Genomic DNA, 22,634 nt, shown 5'->3' with positions numbered 1-22,634 from the left:
CTGGAATTCCACTGGAATTCCACTACCCTAAGAAATAAATACATTATATAGACAAATCTATACTGAATATATGTTACACAGCTATGAACAAATTGTGCTTTGTAATTCATGTGCTCTATTTGTATAATTTGTGTTGGACTGTTAATTGCATCAGCCATGAATACTCTCCACAAACACAAATAGCAGAGGCGATGTCTTGGAAAAGAAAAAATCAAATACAGTATTTGATATTCAATTTGTGGGCTGTTTATATACAGTATATAAAGTAGCTGTGTCACTTTCACATTCTTGGGGGGTTTAATTGATTATTTTATTTATTTAATTTTTTTGTTAATAACATGGAAGGGTATATTGAGTCTTGGAAAAGATGTTTCTGAATCATTTACACTGAGCCAGAAATAGAAAACTAGCATTTTTTGTGTTTATTGTATCTAAACCCTTGTAAAGAAGGCAGGGAGTTATTTACTAAAACTAGAAAGTGCAACTCTGCCTAGAAGCCAACCAGCTTCCAGGTTTTATTGCCAAAGCTTACTTGAACAAGCTGAAGTCAGAAGCTGATTGGCTACCATGTACAGCTACACCAGATTCTGAGTGCATCAGTATTAGTACATCTCCCCCACAGTGTTAAAAGTGTTATATTGCTGTTTGTGGTTTTAATACAGTAATGTCTGCTGTCATCATCAAACACACCAGTGCAGGTCTTGATCCACCTTTCACTTTTCAGTATCAACTCTAAACGCTAATTGAGTTGTTAACTCTTACCCTCCCAACACCACCTTAATTAGATTTTACCCCTGCCATTTGCACCAAAAGGGTCAGTCCATGCAATATTTTAGCAATAGATGGTGCCTGGGAAGCCAAGCCAGTTCCATGCTTCATACTGTATATGTTTTCGACACTCCATCAGTAAGATCTCTCTAGCATAATTTCTGCACTTTCCTTTGAGAGATTTTGGTGTTTGTGCCTACTATTTGTTCAAGCTCCTCCAGTTGCATTCTCAATATAAAATATATTTTTTAAAAATCCAACAGGAAAAGTAGAAACCCCTCATAATATATGCGTATAAATCTTACCAATAGAAATAGTCAAGGGAATAACTGTAGCTCTCCACGATTTGCCAAAAATTGAAACATCCGCTTTGAGTGATTAACATTTTAACACATTACCCTTATCCCTTTAAAGTTAAAAAAAAACCATCAGCTAAGCTGAACATGTAAATGAAAAGGGTAAATACATACCTTTTTGGCAGTCTGTGTAGGTCACATTGCTGATCTTCAACTGCTACAAGTATCTGACTCCTCTGGGTGTGTCAAATACCTGTTGCTCCACTGGATGTTGTGGTTTCTTCCACTGGCTCCTATGTTCAGTCCTTAAGTGATATCTCCCTTTAGCATTTAGCCACTGGAAACTAAGCTTAACAGTAATTCCTTATTTCTTCTGTATATACACCTCATCCTTAACCTTTGCATGCAGGTTTCAAACCAAAACCACACTGATCCTTTGCAGCCAGAACAAACTGACCATTTTCCATTTTCAATCAGCTTCTTTTAGTTTATTTTAAGCAGCCTGAGTATAGCTGAGCTTGGTTGGTCCCTGTTTTAAATATGAAAAATGGCCTTAATAATAAAAACGTCCATATGCACATACTCCTCTAACAGTATTAAAAGAAAACTATGCATGTAAGCTTCTCCATCTAACAAGCATATCAGAATGAAGTTTCTGTAGGTGAAACATAAGGGTGAGAGTGTGTCAACCAGCTCTGGCACAGATACATATAGTTCAAAGATACTTATAGTTCAAAGACAAGCAATTTGTAGGCTATACCGTAATGACACCGCTATCACAGCAATACCTTCAATAACATTTTCTCCAACCAAAAAAAAACCCAAAACAAATCTGTTACAAAGATAAAGTAGAAGTATGGGCAAAACTTTTTTTTAATCTTTTTTGACAGAGATGGGGAGGGTTTTATTTTTTTAAATACGGGGGAATTTACCCTCACTTCCTTTCCCATAACCAAAACAGGAAGTGAGAGGAAATCCCAAATTAACCTCTTCCCTACCACGCTATAGCTGAAAGACGGCTACAGCATGTTGTCTAGTTCTGGGACGACGTCCATGGACGTTATTCCAGAACACGCCCCCAGTGGACACAGCTGATCACGATATGGTAAACGGCCAGTCACAGCGGCCTTTTACCACGTGACACAGCAGATCACCGGGTAAATACAGTTGCCGGTTATCGGCTGCACTTTCCTCACAAAGTACTGCTGATAACTGGCAATTGCCAGAGAAGTGATTGGCACTGATCATCAGTGCACTGATGATCAATGCCCAGCAGTACCACCCACCTGTGCCACCCACCTGTACCCATCAGTGCCACCCACCTGTACCCATCAGTGCCACCCATCTGTGCCCAGCAGTGCCACCCACCTGTGCCCAGCAGTGCCACCCATCAGTGCTGCCCAGCAGTGCCGCCCATCAGTGCTGCCCATCAGTGCCGTCTATCAGTGCCCATCAGTGCTGCCTATCAGTGCCAGCTCATCAGTGCTGCCTATCAATGCTGCCTATCAGTGCCTCCTAACAGTGCCTATCAGTGCTGCCTATCTGTGCCACCTCATCAGTGCTGCCTATCAGTGTCCATTAGTGCTGCCTATCAGTGCAGCCTCATCAGCGCACATCAGTAAAGGGGAAAAATTACCTGTTTGCAAAATTTTATAATAGAAACAAAGAAAAACTTTTTTTTTAAAGTTTTTGCACTTTTTCTTTTATAGCGCAAAAAATAAAACACCCAGTGGCAATTAAATACCACCAAAATAAAGCTCTATTTGTGTGATAAAAATGCTAAAAATTTCATATGAGTACAATGTTGCATGACCGCGCAATTGTCATTCAAATTGTGACAGCACTGAAAGCTGAAAGTTGGCCTGGGCAGGAAGGGGGTATAAGTGCCTAGTATGCAAGTGATTATGGTAATTCCTGGGGGACGCCCAGGTCACCAGAACTCGTCTCCCCATTGGCAAATCTCCCCTGTATTACTATTCTGGGGACAACCCAAAATTTGGGGTTTTCTTTACTGTCACTTTCAATAATAATGGTAAACAGGATATATAAAGAGGGTGAATCTCTCTAATAGGTGTTCTAATCCATCTTCACTCTGTCCAAAATCTAAAAAAAAGTTTTGCCTTTAGTTATACTTTATATGTATGAATATAAAGTCAAAGAACGATAAAAGCTAAAGTAGCAGTGTGTGATTATGCCCATATCCAATCCACTAAGCATACAGGTGACACAAGAAGATGCACATTTCCTGCAAATGAACTAGTGTTGTCATCCTGGAGATCCACTTAGAAATGTAAGATTATCTGGTATTCTCTCATTCTAGCATTTCTACTATTCCCTAGGCATTTGTATACCTATAAATAAATAAAATTATTATATTTAAGATGCTTTCAAAAACAACCCAAACAATTTTATATTTTCACCAGGAAAATGAAGACAGCACTTATATTCATGGTTCTTTGGAGTTTGAGCAGTGCATTTTATGTAAGTATGACATAAGATTTTACATTTGTGACATTTCACAATTTAATTTTTTTGTCTTTTCTCAGTTAATATATTTCTATATCATAATACTGCCCAAAACTTAAGCAGTTTTAATCTATGTGTTTTGGCAACAACTGCCACTGGAACACAAAGTGAAGAAAAGTACAAATTTTGAGTTATCACCAGAATAGGAATAAAGAGGAAATATTTACATTGAGATACCTGCTTCAGTGAAAATTGTATAAGACCCCTTTCACATGGGCAACATCTATTCAGTCATGTTTTTTTTAAAGAAAAAATGGATTGGGTTTACATCAGTTTTTTCATCAGTTTTTAGTTCAGTTTATGAAAGTTTATTTTAGTTTTTACTTCCTTTTAGTTCAGTTCAGTTCAGTTTACATCATTCTACATCCGTTTTTGCATCTGCTTTTACTTAGTTGTTGCAGAGACCAATCAGAGGTGACAAAAATATAAACAAAAAATGTTCTCCCCTAAAAACAGACATAAATGGAATGGATGTAAGTGGATTGCATTTGTTCCATTTTTTTAATTGGATCTGGACATACCTTTGCCCATTAAAAATTGGAGCAGAAGAAACACAGATGTAAATGGATGGTAAACAAATGATCGACCATTGACATCTGTTGTTCCATAGAAATACATTGCTGTCCGTTTTTCATCCTTCAGCTGGGCCTAAGAGGATTTCTCTCACTTTGGAGAGATTTCTTTGCATTTCCTGTTGTGTCTGGTGCAGCTGGGCATGGTAGCCAATCAGCTTCTAACTTCAGCTTGTTCAATGAAGCTTTGACAATAAAATCTGAAAGATGATTTTATGCAGAGTTGCACCAGATTTTGCACCATGCAGTTTTACTAAATAACCCCCTAAGTAACAAACACACACACACACACACACACAAAAAGCCTGACACAGGTTTGAATTCTTATCCATTCTATCCTTAACAATTCAACAATATATACCTAAAAAAAAAAATGTGATAAGGCAGTGGGAATATAATCCACACTATCAAATAATAATGATTTTCAATTAACATTACAGGACTTTTACAGCCCAACTATGGAGTATTTTTTTGGAAGTCATAATTTAACTATTTTAACTATTTAAATACAAAACAAGCTCTAATTTATTGTCAACAATATGCTTCATATAATGAACATTCTTTTTAACCTTTCTTTTTAAGTGATGAGCTCCAATCAGATCTGATAGCATAGGGCATCAACCTCTTAAGACTGATACACACAGGAAGCTTTTTTTTTGTTCAACCCAGCGGACTGAACGAAAAAAACTGACAGATCACTGTACAAACACAAGTAATGTTAGTACAGCAATCTCTTCTGCTGTGCTGTTGTGTTCAGACAGAAGGACTGCCCCCCCAAGCCAGAACACACCAGTCAGCACTCACAGCCATTGGCTACAAGCACTGATTAAATGCCGGTCAGCTGCAGGTTTTCAAACATGCACGTCCGGCAGACGTTGTTGGTGAGATCAGCTTCTGTTGGACAAGCAGCAGTACACACGGGCCAAGAGTTGGGCAATTTCTAGAGTAACAGCTGATTTCGGCCAATATTTGGCCCGTGTGTACAAGGCTTTAGAGCAGCGGTTCTCAACCTGGGGGTCGCGACCCCTTTGGGGGTCGAACGACCATTTCCCAGGGGTCGCCTAAGACCATCGGAAAACACATATTTCCGATGGTCTTAGGAACCGAGACGCCGCTCCTGTCTCCGGCAATGTGTGGGCGGGATGATATGCTGCTCCTGTCACCGCCTCCTCGCCGCTGATTGGCCACCGGAACTGTAGCTCATACAGGCGGCCAATCACCGGCGAGAAGGTGGAGCTTGGAGAGGAGGAGCCGAGCGGCAGCGCGCGGAGATCGAAGAAGATCGAGGGAGCTGCAGGAACGAGTGAAGAGAGAGGCCAGAGAAGGAAGACAGCTGACAGGTAAGTGCAAATTTTGCTGCTGCAGCCAGGTATGCAGGCTGTAGATGGGAGAGGGAGAGAGAGAGCCCAGGCTGGAGCAGGAGTCAGCAAGGTAAGTATCATTGGTGTCAGTGGGAGGGATAGTGCCCCATCATTTGTGTCACTAATACCAACGATGGGGCACTATTCCTCCCCCCACTGACACCAACGATGGGGCACTATTCCTCCCCCCACTGACACCAACGATGGGGCACTATTCCTCCCCCCACTGACACCAACGATGGGGCACTATTCCTCCTCCCCACTGACACCAACGATGGGGCACTATTCCTCCCCCCACTGACACCAACGATGGGGCACTATTCCTCCCACTGACACCCACGATGGGGCACTATTCCTCCCACTGACACCCACGATGGGGCACTATTCCTCCCACTGACACCAACAATGGGGCACTATTCCTCCCACTGACGCCAATGATGGGGCACTATTCTTCCCACTGACACCAATGATGGGGCACTATTCCTCCCACTGACACCAATGATGGGGCACTATTCCTCCCACTGACACCAATGATGGGGCACTATTCCTCCCACTGACACTAATGATGGGGCACTATTCCTCCCACTGACACCAATGATGGAGCACTATTCCTCCCACTGACACCAATGATGGGGCACTATTCCTCCCACTGACACCAATGATGGGGCACTATTCCTCCCACTGACACCAATGATGGGGCACTATTCCTCCCACTGATACTAATGATGGGGCACTATTCCTCCCACTGACACCAATGATGGGGCACTATTCCTCCCACTGACACCAATGATGGGGCACTATTCCTCCCACTGATACCAATGATGGGGCACTATTCCTCCCACTGACACCAATGATGGGGCACTATTCCTCCCACTGACACCAATGATGGGGCACTATTCCTCCCACTGACACCAATGATGGGGCACTATTCCTCCCACTGACACCAATGATGGGGCACTATTCCTCCCACTGACACCAATGATGGGGCACTATTCCTCCCACTGACACCAATGATGGGGCACTATTCCTCCCACTGACACCAATGATGGGACACTATTCCTCCCACTGATACCAATGATGGGGCACCATTTCTCCCACTGATACCAATGATGGGGCACTATTCCTCCCACTGACACCAATGATGGGACACTATTCCTCCCACTGACACCAATGATGGGACACTATTCCTCCCACTGATACCAATGATGGGACACTATTCCTCCCACTGACGCCAATGATGGGGCACTATTCCTCCCACTGACGCCAATGATGGGACACTATTCCTCCCACTGACGCCAATGATTGGGCACTATTCCTCTCACTGACGCCAATGATTGGGCACTATTCCTCCCACTGATGCCAATGATTGGGCACTATTCCTCCCACTGACACCAATGATGGAACACTATTCCTCCCACTGACACCAATGATGGGGCACTATTCCTCCCACTGACACCAATGATGGGACACTATTCCTCCCACTGATACCAATGATGGGACACTATTCCTCCCACTGACACCAATGATGGGGCACTATTCCTCCCACTGACACCAATGATGGGACACTATTCCTCCCACTGACACCAATGATGGGACACTATTCCTCCCACTGATACCAACGATGGGACACTATTCATCCCACTGACATCAGTGATGGGGCGCTAGTCCTCCCACTGCAAAATTACAGCTATGAAGTAGCAACGAAAATAATTTTATGGTTGGGGGTCACCACAACATGAGGAACTGTATTAAGGGGTCGCGGCATTAGAAAGGTTGAGAACCACTGCTTTAGAGTATTGAATGGAGCTCATGTTACATAGTTACATGGTTAGTCTGGCTGAAAAAAGACAAAAGTCCATCCAGTTCAACCATAAAAAAAAAAAAAAAAAGTTATAATCCTATACCCACAGTTGATCCAGAGGAAGGCAAAAAAATATTGATCGCAAATATAATCTATCGGTCATAGATCTAAATGATCTATTCAAAAGGGTCATATAATAGATCTGTATTATGATCGGTTCTCCAAGACACAGTCACAGAGGGGTTATTTACTAAAACTGCATGGTGCAAAAACTGGTGCAGTTCTGCATAAAAACCAATCAGCTTCCAGGCTTTATTGTCAAAGCTTAATTGAACAAGCTGCAGTTAGAAGCTGATTGGCTACCATGCACAGCTGCAACAGATTCTGAGTGCTCCAGTTTTAGTAAATCTGACCCTTTTTTTTAATCACTCAGAAGCAAAAAATACTGCCACGCCTAATCTTCTTCACAGAGGCTAAATTGATCAAGAGCTCTCTAAACCGATAAAATGAAGAGTCCTTGGTTTGCAATTTTTGTTCAATGCAAACAGTTTAGTCACACTGAATGATCTATTGAATGAGCATATTGAAATGATTGTGGTCACAATAAAGATTTATATATGTTAAAACTGTTGCCAATAATTAATTGAAAGAGAACAAATGCTGAAAAGATTGCTTTTCTTTTTCTTTAAAACCTTACAGCACAAATGTCAGTAGAAATATGAGTTTTTCCTGCAAAAAATTAAAGTATATATAAACCATCACCTTGTAAAAGAACCCATTCAATTTAAAATAGAAATGCAATGCAAAACACTTGTGTATAGATATAAAAAACATTATAAACATCTTTTTCCCTTTTTTATCAGTGTTCACATACCCTTGTTTCTCAGCTGCATAAGGAGTTTAGAGAGCTGTAGAAGCAGAAACAGCAGCACACTGATCTTCCCTGTGAATGACTGTGCAGGAAGAAGAGAGGAGGAGTGTCAGGACAAGTCTGATCATTGGAGGAGAGCACATTGAGTTTCTATTATAGATAGAGACCTGACCACACTGTATTCTCATGTCTAGTGTAGTCATTTGGTAATAGGAAAGCAGATGGACTGGCAGGAACACCAGGTATTTCACACAAAGGAAGCAATACAAAGAGAACAGGATTCTTTTGCATACACTGATCTTCCCCATGAATGACCATGCAGGAAGAAGAGAGGGGGAGTGTCAGGACAAGTCTGAACATTCGAGGAGAGCACACTGAGTTTCTATTATAGCTAGAGAACTGACCACGCTGTATTCTCATGTCTAGTGTAGTCAGTTGGTAATAGGAAAGCAGAGGGACTGGCAGGAACACCAGGTATTTCACACAAAGGAAGCAATACAAAGAGAACAGGATTACTTTGCATACAAGTACATGGTACAGCAGGCACGTAATCGGAATATGAAATGTTGGGTTTAGATATTCTATAAGTATTGTTTCAACAATAGACATCTAATTGCAAAAGAGAGGATATACCTACATGTTCAACCCAGTTCTTTTCTTACTAGTTGCTCTTGATTACTGTACTTTCTGGTCTATCAATTATATTACTGAATAACCGACAAGTATAACATAGTTTTCAATGTTGGCTGGTGGTGGGGGGGCAACACTAAAGCTGGTCATAGATGGCTCAGTTTTTTTTTATTCAGCAAGCTGGCTGAAAGGAGAAAAATGGAACCGATTCACTCATCCACATATCTGATGTTGATGCAGGTATCCTCACCGTGGTATCATTGTATTCTGACAGCGGGACTCCCCCGTCAATAGAAGACACCGATCAGAGCTGCAGGTGATTGGCTGCATGCTCTAATCAAAGACATTTTTTTCCAACAAGCCCTTTATGAGAAGTGAATTGTTGAATCATGAACAGGAACAGCCATAGAGTAGACAGGTCAAAATTCAGGCAGGTCCTTGGTGATCCACCCAAATTTTGATCCATCTATGGCCAGCTTAACAAAGGTAACTGACAGAAAGGAATTGTATAGTTGGTTGTTTCTTATTAATGCCACTCTCCCCTTTCCTTATCCTGGGCTCACTAAAGCATATCACAAGCGGTATCTCGGTGTCCGGGCATATTTTCCCTAAATATCGCATGCGATCCTGAAATTGTCAATTCAGTTTGCCGTTTTGCAGTATTTACCCAATTTCTTAAAGCAGTAGATACTGCTTTGTGAATGGAGCTCACTATCTATTATAAAAAAAACGATTATAAGGACAAAGAAAGAATAAATTATTAGAACAAAATCAGATCAATCTTTTACCATATCTTTTCCTTTTATTTTATCGGTTTTTCATGTCTACCTGATAAATGATACACTGATTATCTTTGTGGTTTTTTTTTTCACCCCAAGGTAAATCATTTTCGAAAGTGGAAAGGAGATGATTCGGATGAAAAAGGGGTAAGTATCATTCTCTACCAGAATCAGTTTCTTCCGGCTGTATGCACATGTAGGGATGCTGGAGGTTGCACTATGTCATACATACAACTCTCTACAGTACAGACACAGCATCCAGTTTACTTTTCTGCATGGGCTGTAGGGATTAGGAAAAAGGACCTGCACTGAAACTGCAGTCACCTTTTACCTCGTTGACATAAACCAGTTTAGTAAAAGCCTGTCCTATATTTACATGCATTGCTGTGCATTTAAACCCATTCATTTTGAATGGGCTGTTTAACACATTGCAACACAATGCACATCAACACTTGACAAAGCGTGCATTGCAGCTCACAATATGTGGAGTGAATGGCACATTGAACAATACAGTTTTATATAAATGCAATGTCAGAATAAATAAAAAACATCTCAAACAAAATCTACAAAAAATACTTGGCTAGTGAGTGTATTTTGAGTTATTTTAACTCATGTGGAAAATATGCTGTAAATGTGTGTGTATGTGTGGGAACACTGTTTGTGTGTTTTGGCAGCATGCAACTACAATTACATAATTATAGAGGCACACCATACACACCTCCTGTACTTTGGAAGAAGAATAAAAATGAATAACAGTCATTAAAATGAAAATGCTGCCCAGTAAAAACGTGATGGTGCTTATTTTACTGACATGTGCTATTCATTTTCAAAAGTTTGGTTGTTGGAAATGAATAAGACCTTTCCTTGAACTTGTGCTATAGATGGATCTGTCGCCAGGCCACCACTTTGGCTAATATATAACTTGTGTATGATAAAGTGTGGTCAGATAAATGCTCCTTTCTCTCCACAGTCCACATATCCTTGGTGTCTTTATAGCTATCTTATGGTTGGGGTTAAAAAAAAAGACATTTCTTTAAACAGATATAAAGTTGTCAAATTTATCCAAAACAATAAAATCTGTGCTCTCTTGTATATGCCTGCCTCTAGAAGGAAGACACTAGAAGTGTGCAGGTGGCCTGTATTGAGCTTGTGGAAATACGCACACAATAGAAGATACACCCGCCATTGCAGTCTCTGTTCCTCTGCAAAAAAGCATTTGGCAGCTGCAGGTTCTGCTTCTTTCTGCTGCCAGTTTCCCTACCCTCGTCTCCTCTCCCAGCAGCTTCTGTGAGGGATCATTTCAGGATGGACAGTGGAGGAAGGGGCTGGCAAACATGTAATTTATCAGCCCCTTCCTTTCCTGAATGAACATTATGGGGTTTATTTACTAAAGCTGGAGAGTGCAAAATCAGGCTCACTTCTGCATAGAAACCAACCAGCTTCCAGGTTTTATTGCCAAAGCTTAATTGAACAAGCTGAGGTTGGAATCTGATTGGTTTCTATGCAGAAGTGAGCCTGATTTTGCAGTCTCTAGCTTTAGTTGATAAACCCCAGTGAGTGATCGGTAGCTGGCTCCCGGCTCCTTTGTCCACTCTTAACTGAAGCATGTGTTTACTATGTTTCAGTTTGTTAATGAACAAGAAGCCGCTCAGCACAGATGACTTCCTATTAATTCACAGTCCAGTGCAGCTGAAGCTACAGAGAAAGAGACCGGGGAATTTTTGCCCTCAGTCCCTTTCTTTGTCTCAAAAGTGAGACATCAGGGGTCAATTTAGACCAGGAATATTTCACCAATGCCTCCCAACAGGGCTCCTAAAAAACTGTATAAAAATTATAAAAATAATATTGTAAAAAAAATGAAATTGTAAAAAAATAATAAAAAACAAAATAATAAACTACTGATGGCATCCATTGTCCTACGAACATTGTCCACTGCTCTACTGACACTAACATCTTCCCTACTAACACATCCACTGCTCTACTAACACTATCCACTGCCCTACTGATACCATCCACTGCCCTACTGACACCTTTCACTGCTCTACTGACACCATCCACTGCCCTACTGAAATTGTCCTCTTCTCTACTGACTGACACATTCCACTGCCCTACTGACATCAATCTCTTCCCTACTGACACATGCACTGCTCTACTGACACTGTCCACTGCCATACTGATACCATCATGTCCTTCTGACAAAGTCCACTGTCCTACTGGCACCGTCCACTGCCCTACTGACATTGTGCACTGCTCTACTGACTGAAACCATCCACTGCCCCACTGACACATCCACTGCTCTACTGAAACTGTCCACTGTCCTACTGATACCATCCACTGCCCTATTGACACCTACCACAGCTCTACTGACACCTTCTACTGCCCTTCTGATACCTTCCACTGCCCTTCTGATACCACCCACTGCCCTACTGACACTGTCCACACACTGTGCACTGCCATACTGACACTGTCCACTGCCCTACTGACACCTTCCACTGCTCTACTGACACCGTCCATTGCCCTTCTGATACCATCCACTGGAATACTGACACTCTTCACACACCATCCACTGCCCTACTGTGACATTTGTTTTATTAATCTAAGTATATTTTTGGATAGAAGAATGTTTTTTTTAACCATGCCCCTTTAAGTCCCCCCCCCCACTATTACCACATTATAACTCCCCTTGGGGGACCCAAAGGTGTTCCAGGTCTTTTACAATCCTATAATGTATACTACAAAAAAAATTCTGTGTACTGCTTACGTGTTCGGCTTTGGCTTGAAGAAAAGGTGGAAACCCTAGTCACTGCACCAGAAGAAGCAGCAGCACTTTATGAGTTGATTTTAAGCCTCACCTCTGCAGCAGATTAGGTGGGGCCCCGCCACTACAAAAGAAGAGAGCCCAGAAACGAGTTTTTAATAATTCACTTGTTCTTTCTGAGTGCTGCCTCTTCTGCCAGAGGTGAGGCTTGTAATCTCTTCATTTAATCCTCGCCTCTGTGGCATATTAGAAGGGGCTCTGTCACAACAAAAAGAAAACAGCCCAGTGGGCCAGGCCTTTAATAAGCCAGCCATGACTGTAAAATGAGGTGATTCCAAGCCTCAGCTCAGGGGTGGATTAGAAGGGGCACCACTGGGAAGGAAGAGGAGTGCATTGAAGCAGGCCTTAACAAAACTTTTTTGCTCACTTCTTTTTTCCTGGTGGTGCCCTCTCCTAATCTGCTTTGGAAGTAAGGCTCAATCAAACCATGTGCAGGGAGTCAACAAAACTTTGAAGTGTATAATATATATATTATTATTATTATTATTACTATCTCATGGCTTATTTATGTATTCATTACACTAGAACTTTTCTCTATAGACAGGGGGCTGGAGGTATGTGGATGGAGAGCTTCTCTCTCAGGTGAGGGGTGATTAATTGAGTACTGGCCTCAGGTGAAAGAATGTCTAGCTTTGCCACTGTATACTTGTACCAAAAGATGATTGGTTCAGCAGGAACTGCCCAACTTTTGGTACATGTTTACTCTTCTCTGTTCAACAGAAGCTAGTCTAACAACCAGTCCTAAAAGGTCCTAAAAGCTTTTACTCAAATACATTGTTCCATTAAATCTTCATTTACCTCTTAAAGCAGGCATTCAAGCAAAACATCCCAACCAAAGTAAAGGCACCTTTCAAAATGTTTAGAAATGACTGAATTAAATATATAATTACTCTACCTTGCAGGGTCTTGTTTCCTTCCATTTTTTCATCTTCTTTGCCTTCCAGCGTTCTTCTTGCAGTGTCCATTTTTAGAAAGGGTAGATGATTATATGTGTTTTATTTTCCCAGAGATATAACCCCCCCTGATGATACTCAGGATGATCCTGCACATATGCACTAGAGTGCAACTTGGAAGCAGACAATGTTGTGTTTGTAAAAATAAGTAGGAAGCATCCATGAACGAGTTAATGAATTCTTTTGAGCTTTTGTTAATGCATGCATAGCTCTATAGCTTCCTCTGTGCCTATGACACTAGACATCATCTAAGGAGAAAAGATTTAGCAAAATGTTGCAAGATCTCAGAGTGTATACACAAGATTTCCCTAGAAGGCACTGGTGACATAGCTTTCCCAGGGGGCAGCTATGAGGCCCTGACTACATCATTAGTGCCTAGAAAGACCAGGAGGTGAACCCATTGAAATGTAAGTAAATGCTGAATACCTTTATTTTCAGTATACACACTAAGGTGCTTTTATATTACTTTGCAGAGCTGCATTCAACATTGATTTGTACTTTTGGTGGGTAAAGGTTTAAGTGAAACGTCTTCTAAATGTTTCCTTGCATTTAGATAAAGCAGCTTATATAATCAACAGGTACCTCCAAAAATGTTATTTAATATGCTTTTGGTTTAATTCACCGCATAACCATAGTTACATAGCTAGTCTGGCTGAAAAAAGACAAAAGTTCACCTAGTTCAACCATAAAAAGAAAAAAAAAACTTATAATCCTACACCAACAGTTGATCCAGGGAAAAGCAAAAAAACTCAGCAAAGCATGATCCAATTTGCTCCTGCAGGGGAAAAAAATCCTTCCTGATCCCCTGAGAGGCAATTGGATATTCCCTGGATCAACTTTACCTATAAATGTTAGTATCCAGTTATATTCTGTGTATCTAGGAAAGAATCCAGGCCTTTTTTAGAGTAATCTACTGAGCTGGCCAGAACCAACTCTTGAGAAGTCTACTCCACATTTTCACAGTTCTTACTGTGAAGAAACCTTTCCGTGTTTGGAGGTTATCTCTCTTCCGCCAGATGTATAAAGTGCCCCCCAGTCCTTTGTGATGACCTCAGGGTGAATAAATCTACACCGAGCTCACTATATGAACCATGGATGTATTAATACATGTTGATCATATCCCCCCTTAATCTCCTCTTCTCAAGAGAGAATTAATTAAATTCCTTTAATCTTTCCTCATAGCTGAGCTCCTCCATGCCTCTTAACAGTTTGGTTGCCCTTCTCTGCACTTTCTCCAGTTCCCAAAAATTCTTTTTGTGAATTGGTGCCCAAAACTGAACTGCATATTCCAGATGAGGTATAATAATGATTTGTACAGGGGTAGAATGACATCATTCTCTGGAGTCTATACCTCTTTTTATACAAGAGAAGATTTTGCTCGCTTTACCTGCTGAAATTTGGATCATGCCAGTCATGCTTTATCCTGGATAAACCATTACAATGACATTCTTAGACAGGGTGCTGGAAGTTTTATTCCAAAATATTCTAAGATGGTATAGCACAATTTTTAAACAAGGTATCAGTGACTCCTTAGCCTTATCACAGGCTACAGATGGGGAGGGTCCCCTATGAGGCTGCGCAATGGCATAAGCCTGGGCTTCTTTTTCTTCCTTAAGCCCCTCAGTGAGTGGCCTAAAAGAAGGTTTTCCCTTGGCCACTGATGGTAAAAGATGCGTTCTCTTAATATTTCCAGTGATGATCCCATAACTGGACCCAACATAACACCAGCACCAATGGCAATAAATCAGCTTTTAATAAAACAGGTGGTTAAACAAGCTTGGCAATATTGAATGCAATGGTTCACACACAGCAGTATAATTCAACAACATAGTACAGTAAATAGGGCTGGTGTTCACTCTCTTTTCCACCAGTGAAAAGAGAGGTATATAAACAGTGGTCTGACCAATATCCCTGATATGCATGCAGATGAATAAGGCCTAACTACAATGAAATAGGCTCTGGCTAACCACTGGAGCGTGAGTACATCTATCACTTGTTGGCGGTAGGGTCCTTTATACTGTATGATGAAGCCCTCAACCTCAAAGGTAAAAAGGTATCTTTGCAAAGTGATTCAGACAGTTAACAGTGAAAGGGGGCAGAGGTCCACTTTAACTACTTCACACTACTTTGCAAAAAATGGAAAAATTCCTCTACAGAAGTAGTGGGTAGGAATGCTGTTCTATAGGCAGCAGTGTCCCCAAACAGGTGTAAGCAAAGTTTAGCACAACAGAGGATGGCCAAAAGCTGCTTACCACTCCGATGTCCGGATGTCCACTTCAGTCATTTCTCTGAAGGCCATTTTCTTACAGTTGGATGAAGGCAGATGAAGTGTAGGCCACAATATCCTTGGTGGCTATTGTGCGAGATGGCCTATTGGAATCTGCACCTTTCCTCTCTGGATTTTCTTTCTCTGGTGGTCCACATGGGGCTTTCCGCAAGTTCCTATGGCTTGTATACTGGGGTTTTCTCTGTTGCCCATTGGATCCCCTCTCTGCCCATCCTGGGTCTATGTTTTTTTTTTCTCCAAACTGCACAGTGCTGCGCATTCATTCCTTTTTTCCCTCATGGCTCACCTTGCTCTTCCTAAGTCTGGTGGCTGGGCTGCGGGCTTAAAGGGCCAGTGTTAAATAAAAGCATGGATAGTTAATAAATATAAATAAAAGATATTGCAAAATACATAAAACATTTCTGATAACAAATATGCACACTAATACACCAAAAACGTATATAGCAAAACAAGACATAATACCAGAGAGCTTTGCTCACACAAGCTTAAAATCAAGACTAATAGCTTTCAAAGTTCCATGAGCAACAGACTACTCTGAGTCTCAGATAAAATGGACCACCTATACCTGTATCCACCTATTACTCTATACAAAACACAACCTTTAAATAGGCTACTAAGAACAGTAGTTTCATTGTCTTAATTCACCTTCAAAGGTGTTTATGCTGTTTTATCAAACTTTTTATACTCTACTCTGAACTGAGTATTGTTTCTCTGCCTTACTAGATTTAATCATGGCCAGCTGCTTTGCTATGGTATATAGCTGTTTTGTTTTTAGGTTGTTTTTTTTTCGAAACACTTTTTTTGCACTTTTTTTACTCATTCCATGCTCTCACTTACAGTCTCACTCGACCACTCTCTCTTTCAAATGTCTCTGTAGTCTCTTTCCTGTGCATTATGCATCCAATCCAGATTCAAAAAGTGACCCACACAGGTGGATCTACTAAATGAGTTAGGAATCTTTCACACAATAAACTTTATGAATATTTACTCCAAATATTCAACATTGTAAATAGCAAATTCCTCTCTCCTTTTTTCACATAATTGGGTATTCAAAGTGAACTGCAACTTCCCTTTTACGTGATTGGATAATACTGCATACAGACTGTATTTACAAGTGACAAGTCACGTCCATCAAGCTCTGCCAAAAAAAGGCTCCTTAGAAGACTAAACCCACAATTGAGCCAGAAAAGCAAAAAATAAAACGGACATAAACTGGGGTCAGATTTCCTTTAGTGGGGGAAAAACCCTTCCTGAGCTCCAAAGAAAAACAGATACCTTCTTGGAATAAGATTATATGATGTTTTTTATTATAAACATTATTCAAACATCCTAATGAATCAGCAAGAACCAGTTCTTTGGGAAAAGTAGATTATGCCATATTTTTACAACTCTTACAGTCGAAAATCCTTTCTGTATATGGAGATTAACCCAATTTTTTCCAGTTACAAAGAGTAGCCTCATACCATCCTCAGATATTCTATCCCTTTCTATTCTATTCTCAATATATCACAATATTTTATATTTTGTTTAAATCTACATGTATGGTTTTGCTTTTAATCTTATTTTTCTTGCCCACTTCTAGGTAATGAGGAATAGATATGGCTATTTTTTCAGACGTGTACACGTTCAGGCACCTCCTAAATACATAACCTATGCCAGAGTAAGTAGCTGCATAGTTATTTTGAATAGATACTGATTTGTGGATATAATGTTAACAATTTGCAAATCTATTTGAACTTCAAATAATTGATTGAAATATACAATGTCATTGTGGTTTCATTTATCGTATTATGTCTCTTTATAGAAAACTGCAGCCAGAAATTAATCTCTAAAAGCATGTATATCGTAATGTATGCACATGACATTTCTGCTATTATTAATTTAAAATACATTTTAGATTAGGCAATTTTTTTCATAGCTCATGCCAATAGAATATTTTTTAGTAGCATATTTCATGGTTTGCACTGTTTTTTTTGAGGTTGAAATGCTGCTAATATGATAAATCCAAGGACAATGAGTAGATAAACAGAAGTAATAATTAAGCAATCACATCCCAACTGACACAGAAGAGTTGTGAGAAAGATACCCAAGGCTTTTATAGGCTGCACTTGTGATGGAATGGTACTTTTTTTTGGAAAATTAGTATATTCTTAAACGAAATGAAAAAATATAATAACCATAGGCAAATATTATCCTTGATAACTGCATTTTGAATTTAAAGTGAGACATGCAGTGCAAATATTCATGATAACCATGACCAAGTGAGCATGAATTAAGTCTATAAAGACCTGTGGCCTGGTGACATTTATAGATAAATACAGAGGTTTGTTTTACTACTTTTAGGAGCCGTTTCCTGTTTGCAGAACACAGAGTACTCCAAATGCACCTTTAGTTTTTACTCAGAAGCAAACTCATAATTTTACTGTAAATTCACATCTCTGTTCTAGCAAATGTCATGCATAGTAAACCTGGCAACCCACAATGGATTCACCTTGTATGAAGATTTATTGATATCAAAGAAAACATAAACATACCATGTTATAATTTCAGCTGCAACTTTGTGTACTTGAAAGGATGAGATTCATCATTTTTTGAAAAACCTGAATTTTAAAAATAATTTGAATTGCCGCAAATACAAAAATATCCATTATCAAAAATTGTTGTTACAGTACCCTAACCAAGTTTGGGGGCAAGACGAAATCATTCTGCCTTTGGGCTTCATTGATCTCAGAATTGCGATCCGCAGTGGATCACGTTTTAGAGGGTGTTTGACAAACGGTGAGGAGTAGCTATGTTGCATCTTCACCTCATATTTTAACCCCTAAAAGCCCACATTACCATACAATTGCAGCTGTGGTGCAGCCCTATTCATGTCAGTATAATTATTGCTGTACCATGGCAAGTATATACCCTGTCCAGCTGTTTTTGCAGTTTGAAGGTAATGGTTGGGGAGGCAAAATTTTGTGAGTAAGCTCGAAATCTCGCTAGTGTTACAATTTAAAGTCCTGATAAATTAGTGTTGGTACTGTATATTGTGTATGTGTTGCCCAGGGGAAGGTGGCAGTTGGAAAAGGGTCATAGCAAGGCAGCTGGCCTACAAAGAAAAAATTTAAATCCAGGTGTGCTTCTGATGTTTTCCGGTTGGAGCACAAATATCTATTCATTAACTAGTTGCCGACCGCAGATAGCCGAATGACGGCTGCACTGCGGCCGGCCAGTTCTGAGTGGACGTCATATGACGTCCTCCCAGAACGCGCTCTCCTGCGCGCCCCAGGGGGCGCGCACCCGGCGATCTCCGTGATCGCTGTGTCCTACGGACACAGCTGATCATGTGATGTGGTAAAAGGCCAATCACAGCAGCCTTTTACCACGTGATCAGCGGTGTCCAATGACACGCTGATCAGAAGGAAATGCAAGTGCCGGTTCTCGGCTGCACTTTCCTCACGCTGTCAGATCGTGAGGAAAGTACTGCCGAGAACCGGCAGTTGTCAGAGCAGGGATCGGCACCGATCATCAGGGCACTGATGATCAGTGCCCTGATGATCGGTGCCCAGCAGTGCCACCCGCAAGTTCTGCCCACCTGTGCCCAGCAGTGCGCCCACTAGCTCCGCCCACCTGTGCCCAGCAGATCACCCACCTGTGCCCAGCAGTGTACCCACCTGTGCCCAGCAGTGCACCCACCTGTGCCACTCTGCAGTGTCACACACCTGTGCCCAGAAGTGCCACCTACCTGTGCCCAGAAGTGCCACCCACCTGTGCCCACCCACCTGTGCCCTCCAGTGCCATCCACCTGTGCCCACCCACCAGTGCTGCCCACCAGTGCCACCCACCAGTGCAGCCCAGCAGTGCTGCCAGTCAGTGCCACCAGTCAGCGCCCAGCGGTTGTGCCAGTCAGTGCCGCCAGTCAGTGCCCAGCAGTGATGCCAGTCAGTGCCGTCTATCGGTACCCATCATCAGTGTCACCTATCAGTGCCGCCTATCAGTGCTGCATATTAGTGCCGCCTATCCGTGAGACCTCATTAGTGCTGTCTATCAGTGCCGCCTATCCGTGCCACCTCATTAGTACTGCCTATCAGTGCCCTTTAGTGCTGCCTATCAGTGCCTATCAGTGCCGCCTATCAGTGCCCATCAGTGCTGCCTCATCAACGCACATCAGTGAAGGAGAAAAATTACCTGTTTGAAAAATTTTATAATAGAAACAAAGAAACTTTTTTTTTTTTCAAATTTTTTGCAATTTTTTATTTATAGCGCAAAAAGTAAAGTGCACAGTGGCGATTAAATACCACCAAAAGAAAGCTCTATTTGTGAGAAAAAAATGATCAAAATTTCATATGGGTACATAGTTGCATGACCGCGCAATTGTCAATCAAAGTGCGGCAGCGCTGAAAGCTGAAAATTGGCCTGGTAAATAAGGGGGTATAAGTGCCTGGTAGGCAAGTGGTTAAGCTTGTCTGTTTATGAGCTCAATTTTTATAACGCATAGAGGGGTTTATTAACTAAAGCTGGCTTACTCAGAATTTCGTGCACTTCTGCATAGGAACCAATCAGCTTCCAGGTGTTATTTCTAAAGATTAATTGAACAAACTGAGGTTAGAAGGTGATTGGCTGTCATGCACAGGTGCACCAGATTCTGAGTGCACCAGCTTTAGGCTAGGTTCACATATGTGCGGGTGGTGCGGCTGCGGATTCGCACAAAAATCCGTGCAGCCGCATCACCTGCACAGAGGAATGCGGACCCGTGGGCAGGTGCCACTGATTCTAATGGCACGCCGCCCACACTGTAAAACGCAACCGTACTGGGAACTGAGGATCCCCTGCAAGCTGCGTTTTCAGAAGTGCAGGGACTTCTTCCCTGCGTGTCACGGGGCACGGGAGTCCATTCAAATGAATGGGCTCTTGTACCTGCGCAAAATGCGGCCCACACGGCCGCATATATGTGAACCAGGGGTTAGTAAATAAACCCCACAGTTTTCAGGATGCTAATGGAGATTAAAACTGTCAACTAAGAAAGCTTTTAAATTCTGTTATGCTGTTAGAACCTTTGTCAAAAGCCAGTTGTTTGAATGTCTGTTATCAGCAGTGAACACAGGATACATAATTGCTTTATAACCTCATACTCAGACCTGGCTTGTTTTTTCATACAGGGAAGAAATACAAGTAAATAATAAAACTTAAAGTGGTTGTAAACGTCTGACATGAAATATATACTTGTCTCAATTAAGGGAACTAAGTGTCATTTCTGTCTGCTGCCCCATTCCTCTGCTATTAGCATTAATCACATCTGACAAGTTTTATTGACATCAAGAGAAAAATGGTGACAGGAAGGAACCTACAGCAGAGTGACTGCCTTAGTTCTGTTCCTGTGTTTTGTGTGAAAGGGGTGTGTGTCTCTTCTCTCCAATCAGCTCTCAGAGCTCTCTTCACTGAGCCCTGCAGAGTGTAATTTTAGCTCTCTGCACCCTTTTTTTCAGAACTCTCAGAAAAGCTTTATAAATTCAGCACTTTAAACAGATGTAGGGAAGACTGCACATATACAGGTACAACTTATGTAGATGGATTTATTTCACAGGTATACAATCATGTTAAGTAAAGGCTGCATTATTTTTTCAAATAAAAGTGTGGATTTAATTTATTACAGATGTTCAATGGTGATTGGCTCTATTTAGAGTCAGCTAGATGTCAGTGAACATTTTACTCTGTAGACATTTGTGCTAAAATTTCCTAATTCTTTATTTTTTCATTTTGTAGGCTGGAGGTTCTTCAGAAGAAGAAGATAGCTCTGATGAGGTACTCTAAAGATTTAGAACACCGTTTTAGCTTTAAAAGTGTAGTTCCCAGATACAAATACCAAGTGCAATCATAAATCTTGTTTTTAAATCGTGTGGTTTCGTGACTCATTATATTGCTTTATTCTCCAATGAATACTTCTTGAAAACCACAATGGAGGTTAACCTCAGATTTGAGGTTTCCAGATAATATTAATGGCAGATGATAAAACATCAAATTGAGTAAAATATATTTTCCACTATAATTCACCTCTGATACATTACCGTGCGAAATACACTATATTGCAAAAAGTATTGGGGCACCCCTCCAAATCATTGGTTTCGGGTGTTCCAATCGCCTCCATGACCACTCTCTGGAGCTCAGTGAATTCAAGTATGGTACCATAACAGATTGCCACCTGTGCAATAAGTCCATCTGTGAAATTTCCTTGCTACTAAATATTCCACAGTCAACTGTGATAGCGATTGGGAACAACAGCAACTCAGTCACAAAGTAGTAGGCCATGTAAAATGACAGGGTCAGCGCATGCTGGAGCGCACAGTGTGCAGAAGATGCTAACTGTCTGCTGAGTCAATAGCTAAAGACCTCCAAACTTCATAGAGAGCTTCATAGAATAGGTTTCCATGGCTGAGCAGCTGCATCCAAGCCTTACATTACCAAGCGCAATGAAAAGCGACACCTGCAGTGGTATAAAGCACGTCGCGACTGAACACTAGAGCAGTGGAGACATGTTCTCTGGAATGGCGAATCATGCTTTGATTCAATCCGATGGATGTGTCTGGGGTTGGTGGTTGCCAGGAGAATGGTATTTGCCTTACTGCATTGTGCCAAATGTAAAGTTTGGTGGAGGGGGATTATGGTGTGGGGTTGTTTTTCAGGGGTTGGGCTTGGCCTCTTAGTTGCAGCGAAGGAAACTCTTAAGGCGTCAGCATATCAGGACATTTTGGACAATTTCATGCTCCCAACTTTGTGGGCACAGTTTGGGGATGGTACCTTCCTGTTCCAACATAACTGTGTACCAGTGCACAAAGCAAGGTCCATAAAGACATAGATGAGCGAGTTTGGGGTGGGAGAACTTGTGTGGCATGCACAGAGTCCTGACCTCAACCTGAAATAACTCCTTTGGGATGAATTAGAGTGGAGACTGCAAACCAGGGCTGCTCATCTGACATCAGTGCCGGACCT

General features: G+C 41.3%; 1 protein-coding gene across 2 annotated transcripts in view; it reads left to right on the top strand.

Moving 5' to 3' along the window:
• Window positions 1-22,634, top strand: part of LOC149460500 (uncharacterized) — a 44,568-nt gene that overhangs the window by 2,745 nt on the left and 19,189 nt on the right. For both annotated transcript variants that reach the window (XM_089679561.1, XM_089679560.1), the window contains exons 2-5: window positions 3,488-3,545; window positions 9,704-9,751; window positions 17,245-17,322; window positions 21,411-21,449. In XM_089679561.1, coding sequence (XP_089535687.1) covers window positions 3,492-3,545; window positions 9,704-9,751; window positions 17,245-17,322; window positions 21,411-21,449 — 219 coding nt within the window. In that variant the 5' untranslated portion in view covers window positions 3,488-3,491. The remainder of the gene's footprint in view (window positions 1-3,487; window positions 3,546-9,703; window positions 9,752-17,244; window positions 17,323-21,410; window positions 21,450-22,634) is intronic.

This window comes from Staurois parvus, unplaced genomic scaffold (assembly GCF_062004578.1).
Source record: "Staurois parvus isolate SC_StPar_1 unplaced genomic scaffold, SC_StPar_1.0 ptg000227l, whole genome shotgun sequence".
In the NCBI taxonomy this organism is placed as follows: Eukaryota; Metazoa; Chordata; class Amphibia; order Anura; family Ranidae; genus Staurois; species Staurois parvus.
The sequence above is the reverse complement of the archived record's forward strand: the minus strand, read 5'-3'. Positions and strand labels throughout refer to the sequence as shown.